Source organism: Schistocerca serialis, chromosome 11 (genome assembly GCF_023864345.2).
Source record: "Schistocerca serialis cubense isolate TAMUIC-IGC-003099 chromosome 11, iqSchSeri2.2, whole genome shotgun sequence".
Taxonomy (NCBI): domain Eukaryota; kingdom Metazoa; phylum Arthropoda; class Insecta; order Orthoptera; family Acrididae; genus Schistocerca; species Schistocerca serialis.
This window is the reverse complement of record NC_064648.1, coordinates 118,780,488-118,797,256: the sequence shown is the minus strand read 5'-3', so window position 1 is coordinate 118,797,256 and position 16,769 is coordinate 118,780,488. Positions and strand designations below refer to the sequence as shown.

The 16,769-nt window shown below is 40.8% G+C and overlaps 1 protein-coding gene across 8 annotated transcripts in view; it reads left to right on the top strand.

Annotated features, from left to right (window-relative positions):
* Positions 1 to 16,769, top strand: part of LOC126426669 (GRB10-interacting GYF protein 2) — a 169,766-nt gene that overhangs the window by 108,054 nt on the left and 44,943 nt on the right. For all 8 annotated transcript variants that reach the window (XM_050088555.1, XM_050088557.1, XM_050088556.1 and 5 more), the window contains 3 exons: positions 4,829 to 4,875; positions 9,925 to 10,330; positions 12,813 to 12,961. In XM_050088555.1, the coding sequence (XP_049944512.1) occupies positions 4,829 to 4,875; positions 9,925 to 10,330; positions 12,813 to 12,961 (602 nt within the window). The remainder of the gene's footprint in view (positions 1 to 4,828; positions 4,876 to 9,924; positions 10,331 to 12,812; positions 12,962 to 16,769) is intronic.

The window sequence follows — 16,769 nt, the reverse complement described above, 5'->3', positions numbered from 1 at the left end:
TGAACCAAACTTTGTAAATAGGCTTTCTGAGGATTCTGCTATCTACCAATTCAGTTTCTTCAGCGTCTCTCACACTATTTGTTGGGTCAGAAAACCTGTGACTGCTTGTACTGCCTGTTTGTGTATACATTCAATATCCTGTTAGCCTTCTCTGGTAAGGATCCCAAACATTTTAGCAGTATTCTAGGGTGGGTTGCACGAGTGATTCGTAAGCAATCTCATTTGTGAACTACTGCATTTCTGTTGTGTTCTACCAGTGAAATAAAGTCTGACACCTGCTTTACCTACGACTTATCCTCTGTGGTCATTCCATTCCATATCTGTACAAAGAATTAGACACAGGTATTCACATGAGTTGACAGAATCTTATTGTGACTCATTGATACTGTAGCCATAGGATACTAGCTGTTTTCATGTGAAGTGCGCAACTTAACGTTTCTGGACATCTAAAGCAACTGTCCAATCTTTGCAACACTTTGAAATCTTATCAAGATTCTACTGAGTATTTTGTAGCTTTTCTTCAGATAGTACTTCATTGCAGGTAACTGCATCATTTGCAAAAAGTCTGAGGGTTCTATTTATATTGTATGCAAAGTCATAAATGTACAACATGAGCAGCAAGTCCCAGAATACTTCCCTTGGGCACACCTAAAGTTAATGCTACATTTTGCGATGACTTTTAATCACAGATAACATACTGTGTCCTTCGTACCAAAAAATCTTCAGTCCAGTCACAAATTTTATTTTATATACCATCATAACTAGACTGACAACACTGCCAGCATACAATACCCTCAATGGTAGAAGTATGAAACTCCCCTCCCCAGTGGGTTGCTGCCCACTGTTGATCTCAGCATACATTCATCTTTGCTGAGAGCATATTCTGAAAATAATGGGTTGTCTTGTGTTACCGAGTGCTAACAGAATGTAGTCACCTACAGCGCCTCACCTGACCTCGTGATCATGTTGGTTGGATCTTAGACAACTGGAATACTGTGGTCAGTTCAGATGAGTCCTGATTTCAGTTGGTAAGAACTGGTGGTAGGGTTAAAGTGTGGCGCAGACCCACGAATCCCTGGACTCGAGTTGTCAGCAAGGCACTGTACAAGATGGCAGTGGCTCCTTAATGAAGTGGGCTGTGTTTACATTGAATGGACTTGGTCCTGTGGTCCAACTGAATCAGTGATTGACTGCAAATGGTTGTGTTCTGCTATCTGGAAACCATTTGCCAACTTTCATGGATTTCATGTTTCCAAGCAGCGATGGAACTTCCACGGATGACGATGCGTGGCCCCCATTCCTCGCAATTTGTTTCAAGAACGTTCTGGACAACTTGACTGAATGATTTGGCCATCCAGGTGACCCAACTTGAATCACATCAAGCATTTATTGGACATAATCAAGAGGTTATTTCATGCACGAAATCCTGCAATGGTAATACTTTCGCAATTACGGACAGCTGTAGAGGTGACATGGCTCAAGATTACTGCAAGGGACTTCCAGGCAAAAGGAGCTCTTATGTGATATTTGAAGGTATTCCACAACTTTTGTCGCTTCAGTGTAAATAATCCTTCACCTGTCAAGTGATCTGCAGTCTTTGATGGCAGATGGAAAACCATTTCAACTAGAAATTTCTGGAGGACTGATTTTGAGTTAGAGGTTGCCAGTGAATGAAGGAAAAGTTAAAGATTTATCTGGTGTAGTGTCCTTGTCTAATTACTGGTATTTTGCTCTGTCTCATAATGCCCTGTTGATTTACCAGATAGAGTATCCTTTTTTCTTCAAGACTACTTTTAGATGGATGAGCACCTTTGGCAAATTTCCAGAACCCGAAACTCTGTTTACTCCATCTGTAAGTGCGTTAAGTACCCTCACTGTTTCCAACAAGTGAGAAATTGAAGAGCGTAATTATAAATTTGTTCAAAATGTGTGTGAAATCTTATGGGACTTAACTGCTAAGGTCATCAGTCCCTAAGCTTACACACTACTTAACCTAAATTATCCTAAGGACAAACACACACACACCCATGCCCAAGGGAGGACTCGAACCTCCGCCGGGACCAGCCGCACAGTCCATGACTGCAGCACCTTAGACCGCTCGACTACATAAATTTGTGTTACTGGGCTTATGGTAAAGTGAATGATCCAGAGAGTCATTGTTCCAGAGTGTCATTGTTCCACCAGAACGTCCAAGAATGACAGATAACCAAATTTTTAAGTTTGTACAGAAAGTTATGTCTGAAAATAACGAATTATATAGGAGTAAAGGAGATGACTCACCTAAAGGCTGAAGTGCTGTGTCATCGACGACTTGCGCATGGAAGGTACAGAGCTTTACTTTGCTAGCTTTCAGAATGGAATTCCTTTCTCAAGCTTTACGAGAAGCGTGTGTGCAGGCGCGCGCGCGCACACACACACACACACACACACACACACACACACACACACACACACACACACACACACACTCACTTTGGTGGGGGGCCAGCTACCTTAGGTCAGCTACACAAGGTCTGGGTGCCATGACGGGTTGATGAGGAGCAGCACTGGGAGTAGCGCTGGGGTTGGATAGTGGCCAGGGAGATTATGCTCCCAAAGGATGTGCTGTAAGGATAGCTCCCATCTGTGTAGCTCAGAAAAGCTGGTGGTGGTGGGGAGGATCCAGATGGCACGATATGTGAAGCAGCCATCGAAATCTCGCATGTTGTGCCACCGGGTGGTCCACCCCCTTTTTGGCAAGTTTAATGGTGGCTGTTCATTCTGGTTGACAGGTGGTTGGTTGTCATTCCAAGGTAAAATGCTGGGCAGTGGTTGTGGAGGTTGGTTGGGTGGTTGAACACCACTTTTGGAGGGAATGGAAGTATCTTATCTTGGGTGGGATGCCCCACATTTCAGGGCATGATGATAGATAATCAAAGCCCTGACGAAGACGTAGTTCAGTCGTTCCAGTCCAAGGTAGTATTGGGTGGGCTTGGGGGGGCTTCTTTGTGGTTGTTTGGTGTGCGGGATTAGCCGAGCGGTCTAAGGCGCTGCATTCATGGGCTGTGCGGCTGGTCCTGGCGGAGGTTCGATTCCTCCCTCGGGCATGGGTGTGTGTGTTTGTCCTTAGGATAATTTAGGTTAAATAGTGTGTAAGCTTAGGGACTGATGACCTTAGCAGTTAAGTCCCATATGATTTCTCTCTCTCTCTCTCTCTCTCTCTCTCTCTCTCTCTCTCTCTCTCACACACACACACACACACACACACACACACACACACACACACAATTTCTTTGTGGTTGGTTCTTAGGATGGATGTGAGGATCAGATGTGTGTGGTAATTTAGTGCAGGAGATCTGCTTGTGTATTAGAGGCCTTCAGAAAATTGGGCAAGGGTCTTTTCACTGCAGATGCATCTGCCACGGGTGGCCAGGCTCCATGGGAGGGGGTTTTTGGTGTGGAAGGTGTGGCAGCTGTCAGAGTGCAGGTACTGTTGGTGATAGGCGGATTTGGTATGTACTGAGGTGTGGATGGAGCCATCTGAGAGGAGGGGATCAACATCTGGGAAGATGGCATGATGGGAGGAGGAGGACCAGCTGATGTGGATGGGTGAAAAGGTGTTGAGATTGTGGAGGAATGAGGATAAGGTGTCCTGGCCTTGGGCCCAGATTATAAACATGCCATCAATAAACCTGAACCAGACCAGGGGTTTTGGGAAGCTGGGAATGTTTCCTCTAGGTGGCCGATGAAGAGGTTGGCGTAGGAAGGTACAGTGTGAGTGCCCATAACTGTGCTACAAATTGTTTGTATAACTTCCTTTCAAAGGTGAAGTAGTTAGGGATTTTCCTGCCGAAGGAATTGTCTTTGCTTTCTTTGGCGGCTGAGAATCAGTATCTTTCCACCACTTTGACTGTTGTTTTATTTCTGGGGCACAGTAGTGCACCCAAGTTTCATCTGAGGTCACAAACCAGTGCAAAAAATCTTATTTGTTCCTCCCAAAACAGGCCAAACATTGTTCCGATATGTCCATCCTCGTGCGTTTTTGACCCAGCGTCATTTGTCTACTTGGCAGCAGTTATATGAAGGAGCAGAGTTCCCCAGTGTATTCTGGAAATCGGCATGAATGTCCTTTGCTTTATACCTTTCTTTAGGAAGTACTTAAATCACTGCTCAAATCTCAATCCCCCCCCCCTCCTCCTCCCCATCTTTGCAAATCACTATGCTGGAACAATAACCAAGCCATGTCACCGCCACAGCTCTCTTCCAAGAACACTGACATGGCTCATGTTTACAGGCAACAGTCCAATGAATATCACATGAACAACTCGTTGTGCTACCGCTGACCTCTCATGGTGATTCCGAGAACTTTCCAAACCACCCTCGGGGATCATCATGAATCAAGGTGACTCGAGTGTAATTATTGTCTTTGAATGAAAGTGTCACTTTTGTTTATCTCATTGTGTAGGTCTTTCGGTTACCTTCTGTATTGTAGTAGTTTTTTTTTTTTTTAACGTATCGTCAAAGTTTGATCGAGCTATGTTACTCGATAGTGATACACCATGCACAAGTTGCTTTCGTCCTTAAGGTTCACACTCCGATGGTTATCATTCTGAAGATTTGTCATGTGCGTAATTTGTATCATGATACAAATATAATGATTTGCTCGTCTGATCATGCCTTAAAATGCAGGTAAAACATTTATTCACCAGTAGTCAGTCAATGAATCGGTGAGCAGCTACCTACTTAATGCTAGTCACATTCATGTTTCAGAGCTAAGTGTATTCTGTGTATAAATGTGACACATTCGAAATAGACACTTAATACTTTGTCCGTTTTTATATACCTACAGGAAGAACAACTCAGGGCTGAAGAAGAAAGGAGACTGGAGGAACAAAGGTGAGTAAAACATTAAATCTCTGCACTGTATAAGAATGAGCCGCTTGCCATGGAAATTATCTGGTATTCCAGTAAAAATCGGTGATGGAAAAACAATAACAATATAAACTAGGATGACTGCTACTCAAGACACACAGAGGTGATGGTGAGGGGCAGACACGTGCATTTAAAAGATATTATTCACATCTTGGGCAAAATCTTTCTTCAGCTGTAGACACACACACACACACACACACACACACACACACACACACTCTTGACGCCACCTCTGTGATATGTAGCGGTCTCACTTGTGTTATTGATCTAACAGTCACACTTCAAAGGAAGTTTACATCCTCTCCACTTTGTTGTAAGCAATACATAAAGCTTTTGTCTACTTTTATTGTTCACAAGAATTGTGCGTACAATGGTGTGGTTTGAATAAACGTAATGTTGCTGATAGAAAAATATAGGAATCATATGTGCTTATAGGATTCAAAATATCCAAAGCACAAATGCCGAATGAAAAGAAATATGACTGGTAAAAAATTGCCAAATCAGTGAAGGTCAGACTAGGGTCATGAGAAAAACAAAAACTTTGTTAGATTGTTGCAAATACCAGGCGGGAGTGGAGTGAATAATCACAAGCTTTGTATTTCTTCCAGAATGAATTTCCACTCTGTGGCAGAGTGTGCGCTGATATGAAACTTCATGGCAGATTAAAACTGTGTTCCAGACCAAGACTCGAACATGGGACCTTTGCCTTTTGTGGGCAAGTGCTTACCATCTGAGCTATCCAAGCACGACTCATAAAGGTCCCGAGTTCGAGTCTCGGTCCGGCACGCAGTTTTAATTTGCCACGAAGTTTCATATCAGTGCACACTCTGTTGCAGACTGGAAATTTCATTCTGGAAACATCCCCCAGGCTGCTAAGCCATGTCTCTGCAATAATCTTTCTTCCAGGAGTGCTAGTTCTGCAATGTCTGCAGGAGATCTTGTGTGAAGTTTGGAAAGTAAGAGACACAAGGTACTGGCGGAATTTTTATTTATTCTTATTGAAAAGGAGAAGCATACTAAATTTCCTTGAAAGTAAACAGCCACAAACGTGTGCATTACACTGATTAAAATGACAACATTATGAAAAGGATAGTTGCTACTCACCAAAAAGCGGAGATGCTGAGTTGCCAGTAGGCACAACAAAAAGACTGTCAAACAAGTAGGCTTTCTGCCAAAAAGTTCTCTCTCTCTCTCTCTCTCTCTCTCTCTCTCTCTCTCTCTCTCACACACACACACACACACACACACACACACACACACACACACACACACACACGTGTGTGCAACTCACACATACATGATTGAAAATATATGAAAAACTTGATAATTCTTGTTGCTTACATTCATGGCAGCTGTAATTATGTGGTGGACATATTTATGTTAGAGATTTTTGATAAATAAGAAACTGTGTTGCTGATTTCATAAAGTGGTCCATGTGTTAGGTTGTATGTATATTTCGCACTTCGTTAATCATATGTTATTTACATTATCTTTCTTTTACAAACCTTGGCAAAATATTTGAAGAGCTTCGCATATGTCATTGCAAGGCATCAGAAACTGTAATACAATCACTAACATAAGTGACCTGGTTGCTGATAACCGTTGTATAAATGCTAGTTTTCTTTGTGCTGTATTTGCTTCAGTTCACTCAGTCACAGGCCTAGCAAAAGATCTTCTGGCAAAATATTTTAAAAAAAGGTAACTGCAGCTGATGGGCTTTTAGTCCATGCATGTTCTACCTTTTACAGATTAAAGGGTTTTAGTTGACAAAGAGATTTCAGTAGCCAGTCCCTTGTGAGGACCTGACTGAATGATTTTTTATACAGCATCAGTATTCTGAATCTATAGTTACTTCTTGATTTTCTTGGTGAATTTTTCAAAACCATACTAATGTCTTCAGATTTTGTTTTTCTGATTGTTATTGCACACACCAAGGGTCCCATACAACACTATCACAGTTGGAATAGGTGCCAGAATCTCTTCTGCGCAAGCAAAAGTAGGCCTTTCTGTTGTATTATTCCACAATTACATAAAAAGGAAGTGGTCTGTAATTTGAACAGTCTGTTCCAGAGTCTTGTTGATTCAGTGTTCTTTTACAGGTGTTCCCTTTTCAGTCACCCTTTTGTTTTATTATCAGGAAAAGGCTGCACAATAGAAAACAATGTTTGGAGAACTTGGGACCCAGCATATTGCAGAAGTCAGATGAACCTCTTACGTGACAGATTGGAGACGTGACCAGGGCGGCACACCAAAGAAACAGGAAAAGGTGGCAGTAAGAGTGTACACTCTGCTATCCCCTACAAGTGGAGCATTGTCACCCACTACACGTCGAAATGAATGCACCATTCATAGCACAATTAAAAGTTTCCCAGAACACAATGTTTGACAGTGCTCCGTACACACCATTAGTCCCATGAGATGTGTTCACAGTGTACTGTTTATTAATCCATGTTTTTTCATGGTAACCGTGGTGTTTTTAATGCGCTGTAAGACCTGATGTTGTCAGGCGAAGGAGATACCGACAGATGTCAGGCGAAGGAGATACCGACAGATGTCTGTTTATTTGTTAAAAAGTTTGGAAGTCATGATCAGCCATCAGCAGCTGTATGAAAATAAACATGAAAATTGACTTTCAGTTAATGTGTAATAACAAACTTTAAAAAACTTACACATTTACAAATTATTAAAAAATAAAAATGTCAAAAAAAGTACCATGCGTACTAAAGACTCTGTACTTATGTACAATGTTGGCACAGTATGATTGTATAAGATGCGTTTGAGAAAAAGAAGAAGAAGAAGAAGCTAGAGTCTGGACTGCGCAAACTGGTGACAGGAGGGTAATATTGTGGCACATATAACGAGGTGTGATTCCGACCATTGCATGGAAGTTCACAGCTCGTCACAAGAGGGCTCAGGAGCATGTCACGTGACTATACAGAGCTAGCAGCAGCATGCATCAATTGTCCAATGCTGCTAGTCGCATTGCAAACAGTGACATAGAGGAGTCAACAGAAGACTAAGATGGCTCCCTTCTGATTCACACCGTGCAGCATGAGACAACAGTGAATGCCCAGCGTTTCTCGCCAACGTTGACCACTCTCTGCCAAGCGATCAAATCAAAAGACCAGGCAGTCTCACCTGTGGGGTCGTTCTGCTCCACGACAATGCAAAGCTTCATACAGCCAACACAGTCGTGGCATTCCTTCAGAAATTCAAGTGGGAGGTTCTTGGCCACCCTCTATATAATCTGGACCTCTCTCCCTGTGATTACACCATTTTCGTCCCCTTAAAAATGCTCTGGTGGGCAAACTATTCACCTTGGATGACGACGTCCAGCTGTACGTGTGGAACTGGTTAACAGCACAGCCCCGGGAATTGTATGAGACAGCTGTTGTTGTCACAGTGGGAGAAGTGGCTCAAAAGCCAGGGTCAATACTTCTAACATACAGGTACTGGTTTCTGTAATTATGCCTCCGGCTTGTTTCTTTTTGAACGCCTCGTATAAGTAAGTTTGTCAGATCTATGGAAACTGACAGAAAATTGCATATCCGTAGATCTGGAAAACATTGTACATAGATACTGATTCTTTAGTAAGCATGGTACACTTTCTTACTATTTTTGTTTCAATAATTTTTAATTAATGCATATTTGTCATGATTTGTTAAGTGTACATTAACTGAAATACAATTTGCTATTTGATTTGAAGATCATTGTTGGTAACTCAAAACCGGTAATCATCCAGTTGCAATTTTATTTTTTATTGCAATCGAGACTATTAAAATTTTTAACAAATAGTGTAGAAAGTCTTTATTGAGCATTTGTCATCTTGGTTTGTACACAACAACTTGTTTATTCTGCCACCTTCTAAAACCCAACCCCATAGACAGAATAATTTGTCTCGTTATGTATCCAGAATGAATTTTGAGTGTGCACCGATTTGAAACTTCTTGCCAAATTGCCTGTAATAGGCGAAGGTACCAGGTTCAAAGCCCAGTCCGACACGCAGTTTTGGTATGCCTGACAGTTTCAATTGGTCTTAAAGTTCTCTTGCCAGCACCAAGTCTAATTCAATGCAACAAAAGCTGTGACTTTTCTCTAAGTTGGTATATCATTTTATTGTTTCTAATGTCACATAAATTGCTGCCTAATAACTAATTTATCCATATTGCCAGTGGCCTATATATAGAGCTCACTTTGCTTCTTCTTCCTAGGTAATAGGTACTTGAATCCCCTTCCACTGGGATCAAGTCCTGTGTGGCAGAAATGATACACTGGTGAATTAAATTTGACCTACGTGTTCCATCACCTTTTCTGTGAACACTATTGTTCACTTCTTATCAACAATAACAAATTTACTGACGATAACAAGAAGTCATCACTGCTGCACACAAAGATATTGTCTGCACTCACTTTCGGTGCACTGCTTTGAACTGGAACTTCCCAGTTACATGACCAAGTTAGTCCCTACTAAGGCCGAATCTATTGTTTGCTATGTTAAGTAATAGAAAGTGCAGAAAATAGGACAACAACATCTAAATATGGAGTACAAAATAAAAGAATCGAAAATTGATCATCCATTCTTTAGAAGCTGGATGTGGGAAAGGACAAATTATTGAAAGTATGTTGCTTGATTATCTTCATACGCTGTTTGTCTTTTTTGAGGAATTTCTTAGTTCTTTTGCCATTATAATGTTCTGTTATTCAGTTTTGTATGACTCATTCTTTATATCCACCCAAAAACAGGCCGCGGTTGCAGATGATATCACTTGTATTAAAATAGCTTCTAGTCACTGATGCCAGTTGACCTGGCCAAACAGAAATGGGTTTAGTTTATCACAATGCCGTGTGCAGAGTTTTTTGTTGCAGGGTATATATTTTACTATTGGTTTTCAGAGTTATGTGATGTATAAACTAACTTTGAAGTTGCTTTGCCCTTTCTTCACGGTTTAAAGGTTTTAAGTTGCACATACTGTATATTAATTATAAAAATTAAAGTACCTCGATGTGTTCCAGAAAACGCGAGGAGAATGAAGAAGCTATGCGGAAGCAAAAAGAGCTGTTGGAAAAGGAGGAGGAAGAGAAGAGAAAACTAAAAGAGAAAGAAGATGAGGAAAAGAAGAAGAAAAAGCGACAAGAAGAGGAGGAAGAGAAGAAGAAGCGAAAGCAACTGGAGGAGGAAGATAAGAAGAAGAAAAAACAGCAGCAGGAGGAGGAAGAAAGGAGACGGAAGAAGCAACAGGAAGAGGAGGAGAAGAAGAGAAAGAAACAGCAAGAGGAGGAGGAGAGGCGCAAGAAGAAAGAGGAGGAGCGGAGATTGCGTGAGCAGGAGGAGGAAGAGAAGCGGCGGAAGAAGGAGCAGGAGGAGGCAGAGCGTCAGCTGAAGGAAGAGGAAGAGAGGGAGAAGAAGAAGAAACAGCAGGTGAGATAAATGTTTTAGCAAAGAACAAGTGAGTAATCTTTCACGTGGGATGTTCATGAGGTACACAGAGTGTAAAGAACAGAAAACAATCCTGGTCCATATGAGGGGTGAAAATAAACGTTGTTATTATCACCTTAAATCTCCTATTCCCCAAAAGTGGTAATTAAAAATGTAAAATTACACCTCATAAATTATCTAAAGGTTGCCACCACAAAGCTGTGTGACACTTCTGCATTTACATAAACAAATATTTGAAGTATTTATTTGTAAGTACTTGAAGTGCTTCTTTGTGGCTGAAATTCTAGCCATGTAATGTTTCACACTATTGTATGGGAAATAATGTCATATGCCTAGACCATGACTAAGTTTGACTGAAACCTCAACATTCCCATTTTAGACTCCACAGGAAACACAACAGTGAGTCTTGCATCGCACCTCAGCGAACGTGCATCTCAGTAGGTGTTAAACTCAATATTCATTCTTTGTGTGTGTACGAAAGATTACCAGAATCTCCCTATTTATTCACAGTGCAGTGACAAGAGTTCAGCAACATATATTGGTATGATATACACCATATCTCTGAAAAACTCGCACACTGCTATACTTTCTCAAAGAAGCCTATACTTGCTGCACTAACTGAAGCACTTTCACTTATCTTCCTTCTGAAATATGGATTTTGAGATCTGAATGTTTCCAAAAAGAACCAAGACACTTCCATTAGCATCATTTCCTTTAAAACATTCAACAATTCATCCTGTAAATGCAATGCAGCCATCTGATGAACAGTTGGAAGCCAGTAATGGGGAGTAATAATAGGATGTTTTAATAATAGTTTAGTGGTTGATAGCTGTATTAAAAACATATTCTATTGTATCACCAAATAATTCTCAAAATGTCATCTAGAGATAAAATAGCTTTGAGATTTTGATTTCAAGGCAGAGAAGGATACCTCTTAACCAAAAGCTGGAGTTGCTTACAGAAGTGTGCGGAATTGGACTTTGAGACTGTGTGGACTCCATAGCAATATGATGCTCCTTGTGGAAATTTTAAAGTAAGTTACGAAGTCGTTGAGTTGATAGCTTATTATTTTGCTACACGTGTTTTCATGAGATTTCTTATGTAATCCTTTTAGCCTTATGTAGGAGCAAAGTACTTTCGGTAAATTTCAGATAATGATCTGAAGGTAAGCTCATATTAATCGTTCACTCTCGTAAGTCCCTCAGTGCACTGGCTGACAGAAGTAGCATTTTAATAGAAACTGAAAGTCATATATGATTTCGGGCCAATGTTAAGTTGTCTCTGGTCACTACCAACATTACCTTTCAGTACTGTTTGCTAATACATTGCAGTTATTGTAAACATATTATTTTTATGTAAACATTGTCCTGCGATTATGATACCATATACAGAGGACATCCAGTCCTAGTATTTGAGACTAACAACATATGTGTGTGTCAGAACTTGTACACACACTGAACACAGTATTGTCTGACTGTTAAAGATGGATGCACTGATAAAGCTGCCGGTAATGGTTGAAGCCACTTGACTTCTATTGAAAAAGCTACCTCTGCTGCACTGAGTGTGTCTGAATGAACAATTAGTAAAAATGATTGAACAATTGCTAATATTTTGAACACTCCCCCCCCCCCCCCCCCCCGGGACACACACGCGCACACACACACACACACACACACACACACACACACACACACACACACAGTGAATATTCTCTCCTTCTTGATGCAACCTTCATATTCATTTCGGAGGGACGTCACCTTCCACCAGACTTTTCCTGTAAAAGAATATTATTACGTAGTAACAGGCACTGGTGGGTTAAACATGGTCTATTATCCCAATTTCAAATTGGTTTAACTTCCAGCTGACAATAATTTCTTGTAAGTAATAACAAGAACAGACTCTCATCATGGTTGTGATTCAAATTTGGTTCTGTGTTGTATATAGGTCTCTCTAGTCACTGAGTCCCAACATCACAGAAGTTTGCCATGGCACGCTGCACAGCTCTACAAACTCTGAGCTCCTGCCTGCTCCGATGTCACGAGCAGCCATCCGATACTCCCAGAGTATCTCCAACATAAATCATCACATCAATCCAAACAGAACCTAATTTCCTTTGACCTATAACTATTATTACTTAAAATAGTCTTTCTCAATTCAGTTCTCAGTCTTATATATGTTTCTATAAACACACACACACACACACACACACACACACACACACACACACACACACACACACACTCTCTGCACTGAAAGCTTAGCTACAAGTCTGTCTCTCTCTCTCTCTCTCTCTCTCTCTCTCTCTCTCTCCCTCCCCCCCCCCCCCCCCACTCCCCCCTCCCTCCCCTTTTCCGCTGTCTACCACCCAATGTCTGAACTAGGCCATTAATGGTTTCATTCACAATTTCCATCCAGGACTTGTAGTGTTGCCTCTTACTTTACTGTTATGTTTATTTTGTGGCAGGAGGCGAAGAAGATTGAAGAAGCAATGAAAAAGGAAAAAGAGAAGGCAGCACAAAAACGGGAAGAAGAAAAGAAGCGTAAAGAAGCTGAGAAGGAAAAGAAGAAAAAAGCAGAAGAAGCAAAGAAGAAAGAAGAAGAAGAGAAAAAGAAGTAAGTGGATCAGTAAATCCTTGCAGTGTTTGATAGACACTTAACTCGATAGTTGTGAATTGTTGCTATTATTCTTGACACTCTCAGAAATTCGTTAACAAAAATCCACAGCACGCTGTTCTGTGCGAGTATGTCACATAGTATTTGTAGTATTTTCAGCCTACTAGCAGCTTATGTTGATATATTCCATGGGATTGCTCTCTGTCAGAGAGGAGTGTAACTGTCATTGTCTTGTATTGAGTACTATCAGCTGCCAGGTGCAACCTTTCTCCTCGAGGTAGCAGGCCTGCGCTGTAAAAGTCTGAAGAAGGCATACTGTAATTATCTCAATCAGGTGAAAGCCTGCCAACTCATTGTGTTAAAATTGTGGTCAGCTTATGCATTAGCAGTGAATTATCTCCCTGAGTTGCCTATGGTGTATCAAGACTTGTGTTTAACATCAGAATACTGTGAAGCAAGGTGGAGTACTAATAAATTGTTTCCATTATGCCAGTATTTCATTACCTTATGCTGTCTGTGTTGGGGTGTGCTGTGGTTTATAAACTGCAACTGTTTGACATAAAACATAAATTACAACAATTATCTGTGCCAGCCACTTTTATATCCTTCCACGATGTGTTTCGAGGACTTACACCCTTATTTTCTGGTGGATTCCTACATCTGTATTAGTCAGCCACAGTATTATTGCACCTGGGAGTGAGGATGCTGCAGTTAGCGTGTGTGTTTACCTTTGCACTTGAAGCTGATCAGAATGTGTTCCGGTGTTTTGGCGACCAGACAAGTTGCTCATGAAGCTGTCCGGACTTCCAAAGTGCAAATAACAGTAAAAAAAATTTGTATGGTTTTCATTTACTGTAACGTCACTGCTTGTTTCCGATAATGGCCATGGGAGTTAAAGTGCAGTAATTTCAAGATTGGGTAGTACTGTATCTGGGGCATTTGCGCTGCCCTTTAGGGTTTGTGGTTCCTTTTCATGTATGTGCTGTCCTTTAGCGATGAATATTAATTTTTGTAATGATCCTCTGAATTCTTTTTACTGGAACATCTTTCAAGTGATATATTATCTTCAAAATTTGTAATTCGTGTACCATGTTATAACAAGTGACAAATTATACCCTTTTTGTAGTGAAATAAAGTTCAAAGCAAATAGCTTAGGCACATATCCAGTAAACGAATCTCTGTGAGCTAATCTACTGATCCACCTGCAGATAAGGGTGGAAACCATCAAAACACGTCAAGAAGGAAAATAAGTGACTGAAAAAGATAATTGTTGTAATTCACCTTTCGAGTATTCCCCCCACCCCCACCCCACCCCCCACCCCCCCACCCCACCCCTCCCAAATGATTTGCCGCCATCAGTGGGGAGTCAGACTTGCATGCCTCAGCAATACAGATAACTGTACTGTAGGAGCAACCAGAATGGAGGGATATCAGATGAGAGGCCAGATGTGTCCTTTGGTGTCAGAGATGGCAAAGGACTTGGAAGGGCAGTTAAACAGAATGGAAAATGTTAAATCAGCTGATGCTGAGGGAAATTAAATTAGGAAATGAGATACTTAGTGTTGTAGATGAGTTTTGCTATTTGGGCAGCAAAATAATTGGTGATGGTCTAGGTAGAGAGGATATAAAATGTTGACTGGCAATGGCAAGAAGCATTTCTGAAGAAGATAAATTTGTTAACATCGAGTATAGCGTCAGGAACTCTTTTCCGAGCAATTGTTTGGAGTTCAGCCTTGAATGGAAGCGAAATATGGGCTATAAACAGTTTAAACAAGAAGAGAATAAAAGCTTTTTGAAATATGCCACTGCTAAATGCTGAAGATTAGATGGGTGGATTGCATAACTAATGAGGAGATACTGAATAGAATTGAGGAGAAAAGAAATTTGTGGCACAATCTGGCTAGAAGAAGAGCTTGGTTGGCAGGACACAATCTTAGACATCAAGAGGTCACTAATTTAGAACTGGTGGGTAGTGTGGGAGGGGGTAAAAATCATAGAGGGAGAGCAGGTGGTGAATACAGTAAGCAGATTCAGAATGCTGTAGGTTGTTGTAGTTAATTCGAGATGAAGAGGTTTCCACAGGACAGAGAAGCTTGGAGAGCTGCATCAAACCAGTCTTAGGTCTGAAGACCACAACGATGACAAGAAGTATTTTGTATCCTCACTTGCACCCATGATAATAAATTTAACTGAATTATGTAAACAAAAAGTATTTTCCCCTACTATATTGTGTAGTGAGATAAGTGTGTTTCCTTCCATTCTCTTATTTTCAGTTTCATGTGGCATGCTATCTGTTTGTGTTTTTTAGATGCTAATGTCAGAAAATAATATTCATTATTCGGAAATTCACACACTCACACTCAGTCATTCAGTGTCTGACATGTGTTAAAATTGTAATATGGTACAAAGGTAGTAAGACAGTATTGTTTCCAAAGCATTTGGTTACATTTAATATGTAAAGAAAAGCTGTGTTGAGGATGGTTTGTGAGTGCGTGAATTTCTACATAATAGGAGAGGCACAATCCCTGTAAGTAAATACACAAAAACTGCTATTTTCTAACATTGCCATCTAAAAATTCCAAGATTAAATTTTCAGATTGCAGCAAGACTTAAAAAATAGAGCTGCATGGCTACAAAAGTGAAACATCACTTACACAGGCGCTGATTATGATACTAATGAGTAACTGAATATTTTGAGAATTAGGGAATTCAGTCAGGGAAATTTGGACAAATTGATACCAGCAATAATATAGAAACTCCAAATGACTAGTTTTACTGTTTGTCTGAATGAATGCTTGGAGGTGGAAGAACTGAATTAATGCAAATTCAGTTCCCACAGAAGAGGTACATGACACTAAGTACTGAGTGATGTAGTGAGAGCAGGTTGTAAGTGCAGGTCTGAGGCTCGACTGACGTTGAGGCCCTGTATGGCAGCCTTATATTGAGACTTGTGACTCCCTGCTCCCCCACCCCCACCCCCCGCCCCCCACCCCTGCCCCATGTGTAAAACTGACACTTTTTAGCAGTAACCTTTCAGCTTTTGTAGAGCAAAGTAATACCTTGTGGTGAGACACTCTGGCTGCAATACCTCACTAAGGGTTATTACGATAGTTTCCTGGAAACTCTCATATTGTGCTCCAGCCATTCCTTATCACCAAGTGTGCACTATATCTGAGATACAGATGACACTACTTCCCTTCATTAACAATTTTATCATCAGTTGTAGGCTTCTTGATGTAGTACCGGAGCACCATCTGTATCTGGCTAGCCTCATTCTTATTACGTTACTACCCCTGAGTGGCGATTCTTCTGGAAAATCTGGAATCCCCAAGGAAATAAATCTTACATGGAAAAATCATGGGAATCTTGGGAGAATTTCTATGCATTTCATAAAATCTTGGTGACTCCTGCATTTTTAACCTAGAATTGAAATTTGATTTTGTTGAGTTTTATAAATCACAAATTTTAAAGTACTTAATATTTCAAAGTGTGTTATATGAATATTATCCTATATAAATTATCTGTGTTTAAAAACTGCAGTGAAACTGTTGTTTATGGCTAGTATATCTCAAGTGAGAGGAAAGAAGGAAAAGTCATTATTGTGATATGCCCTTCCCCCCACCCCCCTTTCCACTCACCTTTGATTAATTGGGGCTTCTTAACACCATCTTTCTCCTCACACCTGGATTTCTCTGGGAACATAACTTTTCAAGTTTGAATAGCCACCCTGTACACTTGTCGTGACCCTCTGACTCCCTTAAGTGAGATGCCCGACTGACAGTCTACTAGAAGGCTCGACCTCTGCCGC